The sequence below is a fragment of the Rattus norvegicus genome, chromosome 4, assembly GCF_036323735.1.
Source record: "Rattus norvegicus strain BN/NHsdMcwi chromosome 4, GRCr8, whole genome shotgun sequence".
Classification (NCBI taxonomy): domain Eukaryota; kingdom Metazoa; phylum Chordata; class Mammalia; order Rodentia; family Muridae; genus Rattus; species Rattus norvegicus.
In genome coordinates this window covers 87,290,827-87,311,308 of record NC_086022.1, presented here as the reverse complement: position 1 = coordinate 87,311,308, position 20,482 = coordinate 87,290,827, and the positions used below count along the sequence as shown (strand labels likewise).

Below are 20,482 nucleotides of genomic sequence, written 5' to 3'. Positions count from 1 at the left end.
AAGTGGGAAAGAGCCTTGAACTCATTGGCAGAGGCAAAAATTTCCTAAACAGAACTCCAATGGCTTATGCTCTAAGATCAAGAATTGATAAATGAGACCTCATGAAATTGGAAAGCTTCTGTAAGGCAAAGGACATAGTCAATGAGACAAATCAGCATCCTACAGATTGGGAAAAAAAAATCTTCACCAACCCCACAACTGATAGAGGGCTAATATCCAAAATATATAAAGAACTCAAGAAGCTAACCACCAAAAAATCAAACAACCCAATCAAAAAATGGGGTAAAGAACTAAACCAAGAATTCACAATAGTGGAATCTCAAATGGCTGAGAAGCACCTAAAGAAATGTTCAAAGTCCTTAATGATCAGAGAAATGCAAATCAAAACAACCCTGAGATTCCACCTCACACCAGTCAGAATGGCTAAGATCAAAACCTCAGGTGACAACACATGTTGGCAAGGATGTGGAGAAAGAGGAACACTCCTCCATTGCTGGTGGGATTGCAACCACTCTAGAAATCAATTTGGAGGTTCCTCAGAAAATTGTAAATAGACCTACCTAAAGATCCAGAAATACCATTCTTAGGAATATACCCCAAAGATGCCCCACCATGCCACAGGAGCATATGTTCTACTATGTTCCACTATGTTCATAGCAGCCTTATTTGAGATAGCCAGAAGCTGGAAACAACCCAGATGTCCCACTACAGAAGAATGGATACAGAAAATGTGGTTCATTTACACAATGGAATACTACTCAGCTATTAAGAATGAGGACATCCTGAATTTAGCAGGCAAATGGATGGAACTAGAAAATGTCATCTGGAGTGAGGTAATTCAGACACAAAAGGCCATGCACAGCATGTTCTCACTAATAAGTGGATATTAGTCAAAGAAAAAAAAAAGTACAGAATACCCAAGATACAGTCCACAGAACTGAAAAAGGTGAATAAGCTGAAGGGCCCAAGTGAGGACGCCTTAGTTCCACTTGGGAGGGAGAAGAAAGCAACCACAAGGGAGGGACAGGGGAGGGAAAGGAGATGGAGGTGGGAGGGAGAGGGGAACATGATCTGGTTTTGGGTGGAGGGGGGTGTGGGGGGGAGGGAAAGGACTGAAGCCCTGAGGGCCAGCAGAAAGAATGAAAACAGGAGGAGACCTTGGGAGGAAGGAGGTTGGGAGGACCCTCTAGAATGTACCAGAGACTATCAGAACTCAAAGTCGGGGACCCTAGATAAAAGGCCCTACAGTGGTGAGAGGGAACTTATTGAATCTACCTCCAGCAGAAAGACAGGGCATCAAGCGAGGAATGTGGTTGCTATCCCACAGCCAAACTCTGACCCATAAGTCTTCCTGTCTGAGAAAACTGCAGGGACAAAAATGGAGAAAAGACTGAGAAAAAGGAGGTCCAGTGACAGGTCCAAAGTGGGATCCAGCTCAAGGGGAGGCCACAAGCCCTCACACTGAAGCTATGGAGCACTCACAAAAAGGGACCTGCTGAAAGAGTCAGATGAAGATATGTGTGCTCAACCAACGAACAGAAGCTGCTGACCCCTCTGGTTGAATCAGGGAAAAGCTGGTGGAAGCTAAGGAGCAGAGGAGGGCGACCCTGTAGGAGGACCAGCAGTCTCAATTAACCTGGATCCCTGAGATCTCTCAGACACTGGGTCACCAACCAGGCTGCATACGCCAGCTGAGATGAGGCCTCCAAGACATACAGCAGAGGACTCCCGGGTGTGGATTCAGTCAGAGAAGATGCACCTAATCTTCAAGAGACTGGAGGCTCCAGGAAGTTTAGTGGTTGGGTGGGGGCATCCTTGTGGAGACTGTGTGTGCGCATGCGCACGTGCGTGCAGGGAGGGGAGTACGGGGGGTGGGGAAGGGGGGAGGAGTTATGAGATGTGAAACTCTCCGGGGTAGACTGGGAGGGGAATAAAATCTGGAGTGAATAAATAAATAAATAATAACTAAATAAATATGAATAAACAAAAGAGTATGAAGTAATGATGGTACAATTTGACTTGGAGTTAGATGTACTACCATTGTGCTATAGAATAATTTGAGACTAGCAGACACTAGAAATGCAATATAGGATTCTTGATTCATCTGGTTCCTAGATGAAAATGAACAACTGTCTATACATTTTATCTATAAAGTTAGAGATAAGATACTCTCATTCATTATCTTTCTATAAAGACATTGAAAACTCAGCTCCTTACCACTCTTTAAATCTGTAATTTTTATACAAGATAAATGACTAAGAGATTGATGGGATAGGTCAGAGATATCAGAGAAATAAATGCAAAGGCTATAGTGCAAGAAAAATAAAATCTAGAGTGTGAAAACTGGGTAGTTACCATGTAGCCCAGGCTACTCTGGAGCCTACCACCATTCTCCTGTCTTAGCCTTCCAAGGCCTGAGATGACAAGACTGAGATACTACGTCTGGGTTTCTTTTTCTCTTCTTTTTTTAATAGAGCACCAGAATTTTTAAAAATTAAACTTTATGTGTGTTTTGCCTGCATGAACAATGTGTACAGATGTGTGCTTGCAGAAAGGCAGAAGAGAACGTCAGATACCCTGGTACGGGAATTACAGATGGTTATGAGCTACCATGTAGGTACTGGGAATCAAACCCTGTGACTGTGAAAGAACAGCTAGTACTCTTAACTGCTGAGTCATCTCCTAGGAGCCAGCTCCTACGCCTGTGTTTTTAACCCTTATTTCATATTCATGTTTCTAGGTGTTCATGTACACATTTAAATGCGTGTGGAGGCTGGAGTGAGACATCAGGTATCTTTTCCCATTGCTTCCCCAGCTTATTACATTTGAGACAAAGTCTCTCACTTAAATCTGGAGCTCACAGACTGGCCAGATGGGCTAGTCAGCAAGTGACAGAGATCGTCAATTTCTATTTCTCCAGTGCAGAGATTACAGAACAGGGACTGTGCTAGCTTTTCTTCTCACATGGACACTGGGGATCTGAACTCAAGTGCTCATGCTTGCATCACAAGCATTTTACTAACTGAGCCATTTCCCCAATCCTTAATATCCTAATTACAGTAAAAATCCATTCTCCTAAATCCCCACAATGACACTTAACACCTGCATTGATAAAAAAGTTCTCTACTTCACTTTGTGTATTATAATTACATTATTTCTAGGCAAATCAAATTAACATAAGGACATTATTATAACTAGAAGTGGTAATATATGCTTATAATCCCAGGATTCCCATGTTGGAGGCACTGGGATTAAGTTTTCAAACAGCTGTGATCACATTAGAGATCCTGTCCCACCCCAACTCCCTCCATGAAAAAAAAGAAAGCAAAGGAGGTTAAAACATCTAGGGAAACTTGAAAACAGACTGTATATTGTGTTCTACAGCCTTGTTTCAGTGAATCTGTATTTGTTTATAAAACAGGATCATAGTTAATAGAACACAGGGCTGGAGAAATAGCTCAGTGATGAACACTTCCTGCTTTTGCAGGTGATTCAGGTTCAGTTCCCAGCACCCACAGAGCAGTTCACAACCTTATATAGCTCCAGTTCCAGGGGATCTGATACCTTCTTCTGTCCTCTGGGGGCATTAGGCACACATGTAGTGAATATATACAAATACAGGCAAAACACTCATACTCATTAGGTAACAATAAATAAACTTAAAAAGTCACAGACTTGAAGGTTGGATAGCTTTTAGCCTCATGTGCCTCGATGCATTTTGACAATAAAAAGTATTGGAAATTTTTATTGTCCAGAGTTACATGCAACACACAACATAATTAGCTGATTTGTAACTCATTTTAAATGGCTCTGTGCTGGACTCTTTCAGGTAGTTTTGCATCCAACTCAGATTAATTGTAAAAAAAAAAAAACTCTATGGAGCAAAAGAAGGTAACAAGCTTTAAGGTAATGAGCCATAATGAACATAGTGCATGACTGACCCCTCAACATCCCTTTTACCTTAGATGCACTGAATACAGTTAATGTGGGATATAAAACTGGATGTATTTCAGGGACAGCTTCTGATTAGTCTAAGCATAAGTTCAGCAAACTTTTTCTATAAAGGGTCAGACATATGGCTTGTTAGCCATATAGTTTCTCACAGCTACTCAACTGTTTCTAAAGGATGAAAACAGCTATAAACAATAAGCAAACAGTACTGCTATGCCTCTTTTCCAATAAAACTTTTATCATGGCTCAATAGTTAAGAACAGCCGTTGCTCTTGCTAAAGACCTGAGTTCAAGTCCTAGCACTCACATTAGGTACCCTGTAACCACAACTACAGAGTGTCTGATGTCCTGTTTTTGGTTTCTGCAGGAACATGGAAGCAGATGCATATCTCTACACACATACACATAAAAACAGTAAGTCTTAAAAACAACTAATTTCTCTAAAGAAAGTGGTAAGGTAGAGTAGGCTACAAGACCTAGTTCATAGACCTGAGGTCCACAATGACTATGGCAATCCCATCTCTTTGTCGTACACAGTGGTCTGGAACCCAAGTTTAAGCCAATTAGTCTAGGCAGAATTTTGATAACAAGCTGATGGAACAAATTCATATTCAATAGCTCGGGAAGTGGTATTATATCTGAGAAAGCAAATAGCCAAATTATTGTTGGCAGTTTACTGTATACAAGGGAGATCACTTTGAGTAAAACCAGCTGGACTGTGGGACAAAGAGAAAACCCAAGATTGTGACACCCTGGAAGCACCAAATCAACCATCAACCCTGAAGTCTGAGTGAACCAACACATTTCCTTTTCTATTTAAGTTAGTTTAAACTTCTTATGGTAACAGGACAATTGACTATACTATCAAACTGTCTTTAAAAAGGAACACACAAATTTGTATTTGTATGATAGTAAAAAAGAATTTTGTGTTTCACTTGACAGACAAAATATGTTTTAATACTTAATCATTAATTCCCACATTACAATAGTATGTAAAAATGCCAATAAATAACCTGTTCTTCCTTTTACCCTTCTGTATCTCACCTTCTTTTCAAGAAGAATTAGCTTAAACAGGATCAAGACCTGCAGAAAGAGAAAGAAATACTATTTTAAAACAAGAACTCAGATCTATTAATCATTTGCTATTTCTTTTTAAAATATAATCATGTTATATAATATTATATAATTATACTTAAGATACATGAGAAACTGAACTTGAGCTGAGAAATTAAGCATTAGCTATGTCCTCTAAAAATGTGAATCATTTGACCTTTAATTGAAATAATCTTTTTTTGGAAAGAATAGTGTCATCTCTGCTTGACATTTTTCTGAAGAGGAAGAGATTTGAGGCTGGGGAATTGTTTAGTTGGTAATGTGCTTGCCTACCATTCATGAGAGCCTGGTGTCAGTAAGTTAGGCATGGTGGTACACACTTACAAGCTCAGCACTGGGAGCTAGAGGCAGGAGAGTCCCAAATTCAGGGTAATACTTAGCTATACAGTGAATTCAAGGCTAGTCTGGGATACATGACATTTACATCGCTATTCAATAAAATTTCAGTAAATAAGTGACTGTATGTGTGTGTCCTTGGCAACTTATGCTTTAACAATAAGGACCATATCTTTGACACCAAAACCACAACAAAAGAAAAAGTAAGTCATGTAGAAGAATATTCCACTTTCAGGGAAACATCTTCATTTCTACCCATACTAAGTGAAACTGCAAAGACTGCAGAATAAGAAATCAAAAGCAAACTCTATTGAGCAAGAGGTACTCCCAGACTTTTACCACACAAATATTCCTGATGCCTCCGGCCTTGTATACTTAAGAAGCTGTCTTAGAAGAGCAAAACCACAATTATGCCGCCAGCTGATTGTGATACTGCCCCAATGAGTTCGCAGGAAAAGGAACACAATCACAGCCTCTCCCATTTCAGTACACCGCAAGTTGAAGGAGATCTATCACACCTTGTGTCGAAAATGAAGGACAAGATCTCGAGGAGACAGACCTACAATGTAAACAGGAGAGGTAAATGTGAAAAAAAAATATCTAGAGAAACAAATGAGAACATGTAAATATTCAAACATTTATGTAATTTTTGGTGAAATATATATATATTCGGAAAGAGTATCATCCCCAAGGATGAAAATGTTTAAAATATACCCTGTCAGACACATTAGCCATGTGGTCACTAAGCACTTCAAATGTGGCTTTCAAATTTTATGAACTATACTATAATACACTTAGTCTATACTATTAGTAGATACAGTTTTGGACACTGGGTTTAACACTTCTATTCTACACACATAAACCACATAAATTTAAGTCATAAAGCTTACACCATAATGGCAGTCAGTCTTTTAAATGTGAACTCTGGTCACTGCATTACATATACTTCTATTTCTGAATCACAGTGTTTTCCAATCACATAGCTCTAACACCATAGTAAAAGAGAAAACAACTTACAAATACAGTCTTAGAACAGGAATGTCTAGCTGACGTTCTAAGACTGCACTAGTAAACCACAATGTGGCTACTTTACATTGAAATGGAAACCGAGGAAACAAAAATTACCATAGCATTACAACTCTTATCACAAAAGAATATTTATTGACTACCTAGGCTAACAATGGATTTTTTTGTGCTGTCAATAGTGTACATTAACAACCCCCCGCCCCCAAAGTGAAGAATCTCAGTGAAGAGCTAAGCAGCACCTGTGCCATTCTATTGGAATTGAGCTGATCAGCATTAATGGAAAAAAGTCTAGTACTAGTCTAAAACGCTGAAACTTGCCTCTGCAATACATGTAAATATCACCACCAGTATAAAATAATGATCCATCTCAGATGAATTCTGGGTATTTAAGGAAGAAGCAAACTTAAGAACTTAGATCCCATACGAAGATTGTGTGAGTACTTATTAGTTGTATAATACTCAATGGAATGTACATACGCTTAACAGTTCTGATCAACAGTTACATGCAACTCAAAGCAGAAAACTCTGAGGACATTAGCTTGTTTTGGAAGTCACTCACCAAGATACACCTGTGATCCTTCTAATGAGGCCCCTCCCAAGGAACTGTTCATATGCTCATAGAGCTCCTGTGGAATGCAGAACGAGTTTAGAACTCTACACTGATACTTTAGCCACTAAGTTCCTAGAAATATGATGACCAGAAAGGGACTTTATTCTGCCACCTACTAAATAAAATAAGCAACCACAGTCTCCGAAACCTGCTAGTTTTCAGCACTCAACCTATTTCTTTTCTTGTAGACATGAACAGTAACAGGAGAGATCTGAGCAAAAAGAACAAAACGCTACTCGGGGGCTCTCTCTCTCTCTCTCTCTCTCTCTCTCTCTCTGCTCCTTTTCAGAACTTTAACAGAAATATAAATTAACCTTCCCTCTGTCTCCCCACTAAATTCCTAGCTGCCCCACCTCTCACCAATGCCCAAGAAAGATAGAGAACTGTATACCACTGCCAGCCTTGAGAAGGATGGTATCTTTTTTTCAATAAAATACCAGGAACTAGAAACTGGACTTAAATTTATAGACACAATGCCATAGCAAGATATCATTCCTCCTAAGAGACACTGATAATAGTTGTTTATAGTCACTGCCTTGTCAAAAACAGTTTGAATTTAGTACATGGGTTAATCTACTAGCACTTCAATGTTTAATGCAGATATATTATAAAGATTTACTCTATTCTATATTTTAAAAATGATTTATCTTAGATTTTTATCAACATGCATGTGTGTGCCTAAAGAAGTCAGAGAAGAAGAAAGACATCAGATCCCTAGGTGGTTGTGAGCCATCAAATGTGGATGCTAGGAACCAAACTTGGGTTCTCTGTAAGAGCTTTTAAGCACTGAATCATCTCAGGTCCAAGCAAATGGATTTTCATACAATGTTTTTCTTAAACTATCAGGACTAGCCTTCACAGTACTGCCACAAGAGCTATTTGATTCATTAAGCTACCATTCACCAAACACGTATGGAAATTGATTACCTTTAGAATGGAAATTTGGGAAAAATCTTTCTCTTCAAAATATGCATGTGTAATAAGTTGAAGTTTTGCTTGAAGTAAGCCATAAAGAGGCTAAGAAAAAGAGAAACCATCATTAGGTTGATCATAGTGAACAACAGAAGCAAACAAAACCCTTCAGCTTTTAATTCAAAGATATCAGGGTGGAAAGTTTACTAACTATCAACTGTAGGGTACACATTCAGAACCAGAAACTGTGATATCTCCTAGTCCCACTCTTTGGCAGCAGGTGAAAGCTATCTTGGCAAGGTTGTGAGACAGACTCTGGGCCAAGCTCCATCTTTCAGTCTGCTTAATTAAATGCCTCAACCTCTCCATACCTCCTCACCAAGCTGATCCTGTATACCAAAAGGAGCATATAGTATATATAGTATTTCCTTCCTCTCTCTGACCCTCTCTCCAATTCTTCCATTGTGGTGGGGAACAGAACTAGGACTTGGATAAGATAGATTAATATTTGTTTCTCTAAAGAAAATAAAAATAAGCTGAATGTGATCAAACACACATGTAATTTGAGAAGTGGAGGCAGAAGGATCAGGAGTTAAAGGTTTTAGCTATACAAAAAGTTGCAGGCCAACCTGGGCCAAAAAGGACCCTGTCTTAAGAACAAAATGATGTTACAATAGGGGCCTGGCAATGGCTCTGCTCACAGAGGTACTTGCAACTTGAGAGAGCCCCGATGAGTGAGTCTGATCCTTGGAACACACATAAAGTCAGAGGGAGAGAAATGACCACCAAAGTCGTTCTATTGTCTCCACATGTGCACTCTGGCAGGTACTCCTCCCCCATCTCTAGCAGCACAAATTTTAAAGATAATGTACATGTTTAAATGTGTAATTGTTAATTTAAACTTGAAGACTATGCACCAAGAAGAAACACAACTCTGAAATTTTGTTTTAGTACAGTTTTACCATGTCACTGGCTTTCCTCAAACATTCTAAAATTTAAAGTACATGTTAAGGCTAAATTTCTTAACTGCAATAGTCATGGACTTCTCTATTATCAATAAAATTGGAGAAGTTAAGATTTTTTTTTAAGTTGTTAAAAGAACCGTTATCCACAGTCTTAGGAACAAACAAAAATAGATAAACAAAATGTAACAGCTGTTTCATTTGGGTCAAACTTGCTCAACTTAGAGTCTTCAGCAGAGTAGAAACGAGAGCACACTGATGGATACAGAGGAAATAAGAGCACATTAGTAAGCACCTGACTAATTTTAGCAAAGTTCTGCCTTGAATGTTAATAGGTAAGTAAGTTACTAGATCTCTTACCAGCTTGCTTAAAACACAGACACTTTTCTGAACAGTTTCTCTGGTGATGTCGGCTTGCCTTACTTTTAATGCCTATTATAAGCAAATAGTTAAGTATTAGAAATACTTTATAGCAGCATTTACAAAACAGTTTTCAATAAGAACATACAAAAATTGTGTATTTGGTTAAAGAATGCCACAGTGAATTTCAGATATGCTAGTTGAGCGAGTACCTGCCAGCCTTGTTCTGAATGTCAGAAGCCATGCCCTGGGTAGAACAGTGAGGAACAATCCCTACTCTCGCAGAAGTTACTGGCCGATGAAAACTGTTTTATGTACAAGTCACATACCAGACCAACCATTTAGTGAGAACCAACTAACAAAAACTGACTGGATTAAAAAACAAAATTTGCTATCTCCTAAAAACGCATACCTGTGACACATCCAAAAACTGAGAGTCACAAGGATGGAAATCCACCTACCAAACAAATGGAGCCTCCACAAAAACTAATGTTGCTAGATTCATAGCTGCTAAAGCAGACTTCAAAACTAGTCAGGAGAGATAAAGGAGGTCATCATAAAGTGTCTTTAGGAACTGATACTCAAATTTACTATGGATGTATTTCCTGTTTGTTAGTAATGCTACTGAAGTGCTCTAACATTTTCTTTTTGTACATTTCTATACATTTAACTACTACTGAATTTAATTTTTAATGTAATTTTGATGGATGCCTTCCATCTTTCACTAGTTCTCATTATATAAATTTTAATATGCTAATAAAAATAATCCATGGCAAAAAAAATTGTAACAAATGCTGGTAACTATGTAAAGAAAGGAAAACCCTAATCATTGCTAGTAAGGGTGCAAATTGTTACAGCCATTATAGAGATCAGTATGGAGATTTGGCAAAAACGTACAAATTAAGAGCTGGAACAATGGCTCAAAAGTTAGGAATACACACTGCTCTGGCAGAGGACCCCAACTCTGTTCCCAGAACCCAAGTCAGATGAGTCACGACTACCTATTACTCCTCCTCTATGGGACTGAACATCCTCTTCTGGCCTCTGCACACGTGTACTACATGAAGTTACAGACTGTGACAAACAACCAGGTAACAAACAACCAAGAAAGGATGGAGGAGCTTTTTCCTGCTGCTGCTCATCATCAACCATCATACCTTGGCTTCAATTTGTCGATAACAAGAGATACCATATACTGTGGCTCCATTTCCATTTCTGGGTGGCAAGTGAAAAAACACAGTATCTAAGAGAAACACAGAAAAATATAAGTAGTGACATTAGTTACTTATTACTGAACAATTAAATGTGAAATTATAATGCAGTCATTAACATAAACATAATGACACATCCAGGAACTATGTGATACTTATTTCTAGCATCAGACTTTTTCCCAATCCTTATAGTACATGTCTGCCACAACACCTAGGAGTGTTAAAGATAGCAAGTCAAACTGACTATAAAATTACAGAAAATATATACAGGGACTGTTCCAGACTAAAGGAAAATCAAATCATAAAAACTGATGGCAACATGTGAATTCTTCAATTTTCTGAGTGCACTCAAAAAATTTGGTTTAAAAACTGGAAAAATTTGAACATAGACTGGATGTGAGATGATATTATGAAATCACTGTTAAATTATTTAGCTATGATAATACAACTGGATGCTGGGAAATGATTACATTCTTAGAGGGTGCATGCACTTAAATATTTAGAAGTCAAGTGTCTGTCATTATTCCAATGACTTTAGAATAAAAAGTTACAAAACTGACAATACACACAAAGAAAACTTGCAAATATTCCCTATAATCTTAATTTAATTTTCCCACGAGGTTGAAAGCATCCATAATAAAAAAGTTAGGAAGAAACATATTTCTGAGGTTACAAATCTTATAATAAAATTTATTTAAACTGTATGGTAACATCTGATTTATTTTATAAGGGATTTATTTATAAGTATTAAGTAATGCATGAGGAAAACAAGTACTCAAATGATGAAATGATGTTTAATCTGGTTTAATTAAGGTAGAATAGTCCTTCATTAGATGTGACAAAGCACTCCCATATGGTGGAAGACTCCATAGGAAGGAAACAGCCCAGTACTCTCTAAAGCGTCTCTTGTGCATGTCTCACCTCCAACACATACACATTTTACAAATAATCACAACAGGTCCAAAGTATTCAAGACCATGAGAGAAATTTCAAAATTGCACTTAGTAATTCATCTATTATTGACTGCATACCTTCCTGATAGTTATGTGCACCATCTGGTAAGGCAAGGGAAGGCAGGTACTTCCACTCTTCAGGTACAGCGTGGCTGTCATGGCCATCTCCTGGAATTAGTGGTGGGTAAGAGAACTCAACCTAAAACGGAAAAGAATGTTAGCCAAGCAGTGATCAAAGAAGGGGTCTTACACTGACAAACTGATGCTCTTAAATCCTGAATGATGCTATTGAAGATTATCAGCAAACACACAGAAGTGGAGAAAGATGGGAAGGTTTATAGACTATTCCCAGTTGACTTAAAGCGTCTAGTTATAACTCAAGTGCGATCTACTCATAAATATGTTTAAACAGAGTTTAGGTGCTAAGTATACTCAAGAATTCTGTAAGTGAAATTAAGGCTATGCTAGGATGACTTGGGTTCAGTGTCTGTAACACAGTTTCTTTGGAAAAATGTGGTCCAGACTTTAAACAGCCAACTTTGGGAACACAATTCATCCATAAGTTGTAGACTGCCTATCTTATGTTGGCAATTTTAGAATTCTTGTTTTCTGCTGGTAAAATTGCTACCATTAGATACTTGTTCTTGAAAACTAGAAGAATTTGCTATCAATTTTAAAATATTTAACCTCCTTTCTACATGAACACTCACAATTTTAATAGCTACATAGTACTTGTTTAGTCAATACTTTTGTTATATTAGAAGGTTTTAATAGCTGTATAAACTAGCTATTGTTATTCAATGGGCATAATAAAAATACTACTGGTTCCTACAACAAATATACTAAAACCTTTAAAACTTCCTGAATCATAAATTACTTGTAATCAGTCCCAATATTCCCTAGCTTATACTTAAGCCATCTTTAGAATAAAGAGTAGTCACCCGAAATGCCTTGATTAGAAAGATGGAACTTTCAAGCTTGTCCTTTCACCCTAGAAGAGAGCCTGGAGATCAGCAAATAGCGAGTGTGTTGATCAATCATGCCCTTAGCAGTGGGATTCAGGGAGCTCCTGAGTTGCTAAATACATGAAGATGAAGGGAAGGAATGGATGCTCCCTATCTCTCCTTCATATTCTGCTTTATATTCCACTCTCTTCATTTGGCTATTCTTGAGCTGACGGTTATGGGAACCTTTAAATTTGACAGAAGTTCAGGTGGCCTGGGACCTTGGCACCTGTAACTGGCTTTGTAATAAGTCTTATGGATGCAAGCCCTTAAATTATGGGTTTTAACGTTAACTCAGAGTAGTTAATAATAGGTCTGCAGAGATGGGAAGAATCTGAGATCATACATGAACAATAAGCTTCCAGCTTCATATCTGGAGTTTCCTTTTCACACTTATCCTGATTATTATCTACTACTAAGTAGTCCATGGGCCAAAATCTAAGTAAAATTTAAGGATTAAAAAACACAGTGAGACATTAATGTACATCAGTGTAAAGGAGATATCAACATCCCCCAAAAGGATAAAACTAAAACCAAGAAAATTTCAAGTATCTCTCTTTAAATAACCAATTCATGTGGGTAGATCTACTCTGATTCTAATAATCTTACATATTTATTAAGAAGTGGTAACAGAAGGAAAGAAGACAATGGCTGACTTACAAAAAGTGGAAACAATAATGATGCTCTAAATCACAAGGAATAAGCTTTTTCTTTCTTATGTGTACAGGTGTCTTGCCTGCATCTATGTAAGAACACCATATGGGTGTCTTTTTCTAGTGGTTGCCAACGAAACAGAAGGAGGGGTCCAAAGCTGAACATGAGGCAAGGATCTATCCTCAATGGCCTCCCACCCTGTTAATTCCTATTTAGGTACCTAATAGGAAACATCACAACTGCCACTTAGAGTTTAAAATGATAATATAAAAAGGTGAAAGCTATGTTGAGGCCCATTAAGGGAAAGCTACTTTCTCTGGGTCAAAATAATAGAATCTTAATTATGCCTTTTGTCTTAGGAGGAGACATGACATTCTGATATGCTCCAAAGATTAGAACATTACATACTATTCTCTCTTAATCCTGGGCCAGTAAAATAGCTCAGCAGGTAATGTACTTGCAGTCATAATTCAATCCCTGAAGTCCTGTAGTGAAGGAGAGAACTCTCTTCTCAGCTGTTCTTCTAACCTCCACTTCTGTGCCTGCTCTGTCACTCACCCACCAGAAAACCTTGTTAGAAAGCCTGGTTCACCTGAAGGCATCATGGAAATGGGAAAATGATCCCCTTAGTAAGATCATGTATTCATCTCCCAGAAGCCCAACTCCCAAAAAGCTGCTTATAGCTTTCCCATCAAGCAGTACTACTAAGTCTGCCAACATTTCCTTTTCTATCTTTCTATTTCTTCTTTTGATACACTCCAAAACCCTAGCAACACATGCCCATGCTTTTTCACTTTCTATGAAGACTCCTCCACCTCCATTTATAGCTGTTTACTGACTTCCAGGGCTGAACCCTCCTGGTTTATTGGACTCTAATTTGAAAGGCATGACTTTCAGGGGCTATGAAATGGCTCAGAAGGTTAAAGGCATCAAGCTTCATATCTGGAGTCAGAACTCCCACAGTGCAAGGAGAGAACTGTTTCCAATTTGTTTCCTTTAAAATTTGCCTGAAATTAGACTATTTGACATGAAATAATTTCTCTCTCTCTCTCTCTCTCTCTCTCTCTCTCTCTCTCTCTCTCTCTGTGTGTGTGTGTGTGTGTGTGTGTGTGTGTGTGTATATATATATATATATATATATATTTCTACAGGATTTTTTTTTGTTCAAGTATATAAAGTATAATTGTCAGATTGCCAGATTTAAAAATACTGTGATTCATTTATTTTTGAGACAGTGTCTCCTATGTAGTCTTGGCTGGCTGGAACTTATACTGTAGACCAGACTGGCCTTGAAGTCAGAGATCTGCCTGCCTCTACCTCCCAAGTGCTGGAATTAAAGTTATGTGCCACCATGTCCAGCTTTTTTTTTAAATGCAATGCATAAGTATCGTATTTACACAATTTTCACCCTTTCTCTCACTCTCAACTCCTTCAATGCCCTTCTCTCTCAGGACTTTGTCTTTGTTATTGTTACACACAGAAACACACACACAAATGTTCATATAAACTACTGAGTCTATTTAGTGCTCTGTGTGTGTGTGTGTGTGTGTCTGTGTGTGTTTGGCTGAGCACTTGAAATGATTAACTCATCATCAGGGACTTATCCGCTCAGTCTTCCTCTCTAAGCATCCATTAATTGGTTGTGGCTCTTCGCAGTAAAAGAAAAGTAAAACTTCCATGCATATACAAAATAAAATTAAAATGTAGTTAAAAAACAAGTGATGACTTTCTCCCTTTCTCCTTTGTCTTCCCAGCCTGGCAGCTGCCAAATTTATAACTTATTGACCCTGGTGGGGTTTTTTGTTTGTTTGCTTGTTTGTTTGTTCCATTGTTTTTTGAGACTGGTTTTCTCGTGTACCCTTGCTAAAACTGTTTTGTAGATTAGGCTGTCCTGGAACTCAATGTTATACCTGCCTCTGTCTCTTGAGTGCTGGATTAACAGTGTCAATATCACCATCTGGCTCCTGGTTTTGTTTTTGTTTGTTTTATCAAATGAACCTTAAACTTCTTTCTGAGTTAGTTTCTAAACTGTTAGAAAATCGGTTTCCCTGGTAAAGTTCCAACTGTCTTACAATTTTGCTTTTTCTTCCTAGGAAATATAGTGTGGGGCTGGATGTTGCTCTTGCAAAGAGCTAAGTTTCAATTTCTAACATCTACTTTGAGGGGCTCATAACTGAATGTAACTACAGGAAAACTAACACACTCTTCTGGATTCCACAGGCACCTGCATACATATGGTGAACATATATACATAAACTCAGGCACGCACATACACACAAAACAAATAATCTTGGGGGGAAAAAAAAGAAAAAGAAAATAAGAGTTCGGATCTGAGATCCAGGCCAACCTGATCTACAGACTGAGTACCAGGACACCAAGGGCTACACAGAGAAACCCTGTCTCAAAAAAAAACCAAAAAAACAAAAGAAAAAAAAAGCCAGACAATAAAAAGAGTTATGGAGAGAGTCATAAGGCTCCACCCGTCTTTGAGAAGCTATTAGCATTTATAGGTGCTAGGGCATGGGAGCGGATCATTTTCTTTCACAGTATAGCCATTAAGCTGCCCAAGTTCCAGTGACTAATTTCCCCATCCATGCTTGTGCAGTGGGTCACACTATAACAACAAAAACAAAGAAACATGAAAATAGAAGAAAGACTTGTTGAGAAGAAAATGTTCAGTAGGAGTGGAGGGCATGAAAAAGAGTAATGAGATATGAAAATGACCCAAAGATTTTACATACTCGTATGATACTGTCAAAGCATAATAAAGAAAGAAAACAGTTTGGTAAAAAAAAAAAACAAAAACAAAAAGCATACAACCCGCTCTCAAAACCCAAGAAACAAAAACAAAAACAAAAAAATCAGTTTATTCAAGAATTAAAGATGCTAGCTATGTATACAATCCAGGACTCTATCATTAAATAGGCCAAAAGCAAAAATTTAGATTGGTGACATGGTAACATAGTGGGTAAAGGTGCCTGTAGCCTGACAATATAAGCATGAAGACCTGAATTCATGAAAATGTTGAGAGAACTGACACCACAAATTGTCTTTTGACTTCTATACATGGGCCATACCCCATTCTAAGCACATCATATACACAATTAATAATAATAATAATAATAATAATAATAATAATAATAATGTTAAGGCTTGGAAAATAATTGTTCTCTATTGAACATTAAAAAATTTAAAAGTATGAACAAAATCAAAGAGCTTACGTGATACATACTTGATTATTTAATAAAAGATTATGGCAATCTGATTTGTGGGCTGGCCCAGCCTGGTAAGTATTGCTGCTGCTCTTACTCCTCAAAGAAGCTTTTTTCTTCATAGAAATCTACAACTGGTCAAAATGCAGAGGACAACAACTGACCATGAGGTACACAACCCAAGCTGATGATATATTTATAGCACAATCTCTACACCTGATGCTCAGGGAACATGGTAGAAGCGGTGTGTGGAAAGATTCTAGGAGTCAGAGGACAAGGACATCTGTGAGATAATATCTTCTATATATAGCAGGAAAGCTGCACACAAGAACTCTCAGTAATGTGGTTGTTTACACAATGACAACAGTAGATAGGGCAAGCAGAAAGGGGCCCATACCTAGATGAAGGCTATAGGTAATTCATTGAGCTAGATATGGAGACTCAGTCTTCTCCAAGGACATATCCCTGATAGGTTATCTATTCCAAGTAGTCAACCCTAAACGGATACACACCAGCAACACTAAACATACTCAGCAGGTTAAATTTATATGTGTGGATGGTTATGTGCAGCACACATGCTTGCATGTGTGTAACAGATGAAATGATAAATTTGAGGAGAGGGAGGGACACAAGAGAAATTGGAAGAGGTGTAAAGAATGTAAATAAAATATTCATATATGACAAAAAAGAGCAGGGCATGGCAGCAAATAAATCTTTATTTTTGTTTTAAGATAGGATCTCTCTATTAGATAGCCCTGTTGTCCTGGAACTCAGTCTGTGGACCAGGATGGCCTTAAACTCACAGAGATCTACTCTTTGTACCTATTAGGCAAGCACTCTACCACTGAGCTACCTACATTCCCTAGTCTAGGATTAGGTTCTTAGTGCTTTGTTTCTACCATACCCTAGGTAGGTGTAACTTTCAAAAGATCAATAATTAATCAAGCTACTTTAAGCATCAAATAGAGGAAAAACTAGGATTTATTTGCTTCTTGGAATTATTATATATTATTTGGCAATAGAAACTGAGAAGGGCAAATTAGGAAGCTATTTGGATTTGATGGTCTTAGAGAAACATAATATAGGCCTCCTGCTTCTGGCACAAAACTTACTTTACAAAAGCAGTCACTTTTACCTGCATGCTAAAACCAAAAGTCAAAGGCAGAGAGAGAGAGAGAGAGAGAGAGAGAGAGAGAGAGAGAGAGACAGAGAGAGAGAGAATATTCAGGTTGCTCTTGTATCTTTGCTTTTTAAAAAAAATCTTTTATTAATTTTTATTTATATGTATACAGTGCAGTGTAGCTGTTTTGAGATGCACCAGAAGAGGGCATCAGATCCCATTATAGATGGTTGTGAGCCACCATGTGGTTGGTGGGATTTGAACTTAGGACCTCTGCAAGAACAGCCAGTACTCTTAACCACTGAGCCATCTCTCCAGCCCTGTATCTTTGCTTTTAAGAACAGTTCTCTATTCTCTAGTCTTTATGCAGCACTATATACTGCTTCCTTTGTTGAAATTTATATTAGCAATAAAACCAGTAAGAAAGGCAGAAAACGTAATGAATCTTGGCTTTCAAATGACAGCAAGAATCAGAAGACTACCCTATCTTCTATCAATTCTGATTTTTCTTTCCTTTCCAGAGCTCCATTCAGTGTAGTTCTGAAGCGAGCTTCCACAATGACTATACTGCCACACACGGACACACATGGCACAGGAAGCAAGGTTACTACTTCTGACCGACTCCAGGGCTGGTTTTCAAAACAGTATGATCTCAGCAATCTTTTTTTTTTTCAGTGTGATTTCTGTCATTTTGTCACTTTACTCCTAGCTTATAACGCAACTAGTTAGTTCAAAGGCTGTAGTCATGAAGTACTAAAAAGTCATAATAGCACACACAATAATGCTACTTTCTCTTTAGTGTTATTCTACATCTTTCTAATCTGAGGATAAAAGGATAGAACATCTTAAAGTTAATGGTCTCTTTTTGAGGCAGGATCTAAGTATCCTGTTCAACTTAAGATAATCAATTTGCCACAGCCTCCCATTTGCTGGATGTGTGCTGTGTACCACCACACCTAGATTGAAGTTAACAGTCGACACACACCTATATACACACGCACACGCAGCTAGCTAGCTACCAGTTCTCCACTCCCTTTTCTACTTTTGTTATCTTCTAATGTTACATTCTCTGTGAAAAGAAACCAAATGCTTTGTTTTCTATTAGCAGTACTCCGTTTTTTCAACACCTTAGGTATTCAATATATACATCCACTAGCGCATTATGACATCATTGCCTTCCAGTGTTTGTTCAGATTAAACAATCCTATTCTATTTTGCTCCTCTGCCTTCAAAACAAAGCAAATGCTCTGTTCAGATGGTAGGTTGAAGAGTAAGCTAAGAAGCTGGCTCCATTTGGACTATCCATGTCCATTTGCACTATCTGTTTGGCACGTTACATTTTCATTTACTGCAACCGACTTGGAGGGTCAACCTAACCAAAAGAATAGTTCTGGGCAAGATCAAATCTTACATGGCACAAAGAGAAGGGGGCGGGGCCGCTCGCCAACCCTAAACTACAGATTCGGAGGCTTGCGGGAGATAAACAAAGGAAGCTGATTCTTCAGAGCGGAGCCTACAAGTGCGTCAGCCTACTTGAGCATTCGTGTGGAAACCCACAGCTCACTACATGCCGGCGTTCAAACGCCGAGTTTTTCCTCAAGATTTCCTTTACGGGTAGACACCCAGCAGGTCGGTGGAGATTGACAGGGAACAGAAGGCTCGTCCGTCCTTCTTTCTCTAAACCCGAACCCCCGCTGCTCGTCACACAATTCCCAGAGGCACAACGCGCGGGAGGCCGCGGGGCGCCGAGTAGGCGCGGGCCGGTCCTCACCTGGCAGCCCTTCTTGTGGTGAAAGCCGACCACCACGATATGCAGGACAGGCCCGCAGGGGGCGCCGTCACTTTCACGCCCAGCCTTCTCCATGGGCGCTCGCCGTAGACCCGCACCGCGACTCCAAACGCCGAGGCCGGGCCGCACAAAGCAGAGCGACGGCTTTCAGATGTCAACCGGAGCGCCACATACGCGCTGCGCCACGGGCTCGGGGGCCGCCGACCAGCTCCCTCACCTCCGCGAAGCCCCACAGGGCCTCCACCGCTCTGCTTCATCCGCTTCCGCAGCTTCCGGGCTGTCACCTGACGCTACAGCCGCCTCCGGCAGGGCGGGGCGGTACCCTGAGGCCCATGTCCCGGCAGCGTCTGAGGCAGTGTGGGCGGAGCCTGACTAGGGGGCGGGATTAAAGGAAAATAAATCGGATAAGGGCGGGGTTGTATAACATGAGAGGCGGGACTGTTTGAGAGCAGGATTGGCGGAAGAGGTTGAAGGCGGGGCCTATAGGACCTGTGGGGCGGGGCAGAGCGGGCGGGGCGGGGCAAGGTAAGGCAGACGCTGACCATCAGGTACCTTTTGCAGTCAGTGGTGGAGGAGTTGAATTGGCTTCCACTTAAACCTGCTCCTTTCTCCCTACGATCTTTGTCAAATCACTTCCTTCTAAAAATCTATCTTTCCTTCATTAAATATCCTTACTCCTCCTCCTTCAATTTTACTTATTTATAAAACGTATTTTCATTCTTTAAATCTTTCGTGGAATCTCTCAGCCTTGAGTTTTAAATGTTTTACAACGACACATGCATTTTCATGAAGTTTGGTATCTTGTGTATTCAACGTTGAAATTAAGTTGCTTGCTTACTCAAATGTTTCTTTACTTTCACTCTAGAGTTTTTTCATTTAATTTTTTTCTGTACAGTCCCATATACTAGGCTGCAAGTGTGTAATGCTACAAGTTGAGGAGCTGAAGTAAGAGAGTTCCAAGTTTCAAGCCAACCTGGGCTACATTGTCTTAGAAATGTGCTCACAAGGTCAAAGATCACTACTGCAAGTATAATGACCCAGCAAAGCTTTATAACTTTCAAGTCACTCCAGGCGTGGTGGTGCATGCCTTTAATTCAAACACTCACTCCAGAGGCAGAGGCAGGCAGATTTCTGAGTTTGAGACCAGCCTGGTCTACAGAGCAAGTACCAGGACAGCCAGAGCTACACAGAATTCCTGTCTTGAAAAACAATGACAAGGGATAACAACAACAGCAGCAACAATTAATAATAATAATAGTAATAATAATG

General features: G+C 39.1%; 1 protein-coding gene across 10 annotated transcripts in view; it reads right to left on the bottom strand.

Moving 5' to 3' along the window:
- The window catches only part of Avl9 (AVL9 cell migration associated), a 47,476-nt gene extending 27,229 nt beyond the window's left edge, over window positions 1–20,247 (bottom strand). For 7 of the 10 annotated variants that reach the window (XR_005503610.2, XR_010065640.1, XR_010065641.1 and 4 more), the window contains exons 1-8: window positions 19,196–20,247; window positions 11,513–11,633; window positions 10,428–10,513; window positions 9,271–9,342; window positions 7,964–8,053; window positions 6,986–7,052; window positions 5,919–5,959; window positions 4,996–5,034 (exon numbers count right to left, since the gene is read on the bottom strand). Coding sequence is in view for 4 of the 10 variants with exons in the window: in XM_063286035.1 (XP_063142105.1) it covers window positions 4,996–5,034; window positions 5,919–5,959; window positions 6,986–7,052; window positions 7,964–8,053; window positions 9,271–9,342; window positions 10,428–10,513; window positions 11,513–11,633; window positions 19,196–19,288 (609 nt within the window). In the remaining 6 variants the exon portion in view is untranslated. The remainder of the gene's footprint in view (window positions 1–4,995; window positions 5,035–5,918; window positions 5,960–6,985; window positions 7,053–7,963; window positions 8,054–9,270; window positions 9,343–10,427; window positions 10,514–11,512; window positions 11,634–19,195) is intronic. The other 3 variants (XM_039108683.2, XM_063286036.1, NM_001427284.1) reach the window with 2 other exon arrangements.
- Between the last annotated feature and the right edge of the window lie 235 nt (window positions 20,248–20,482).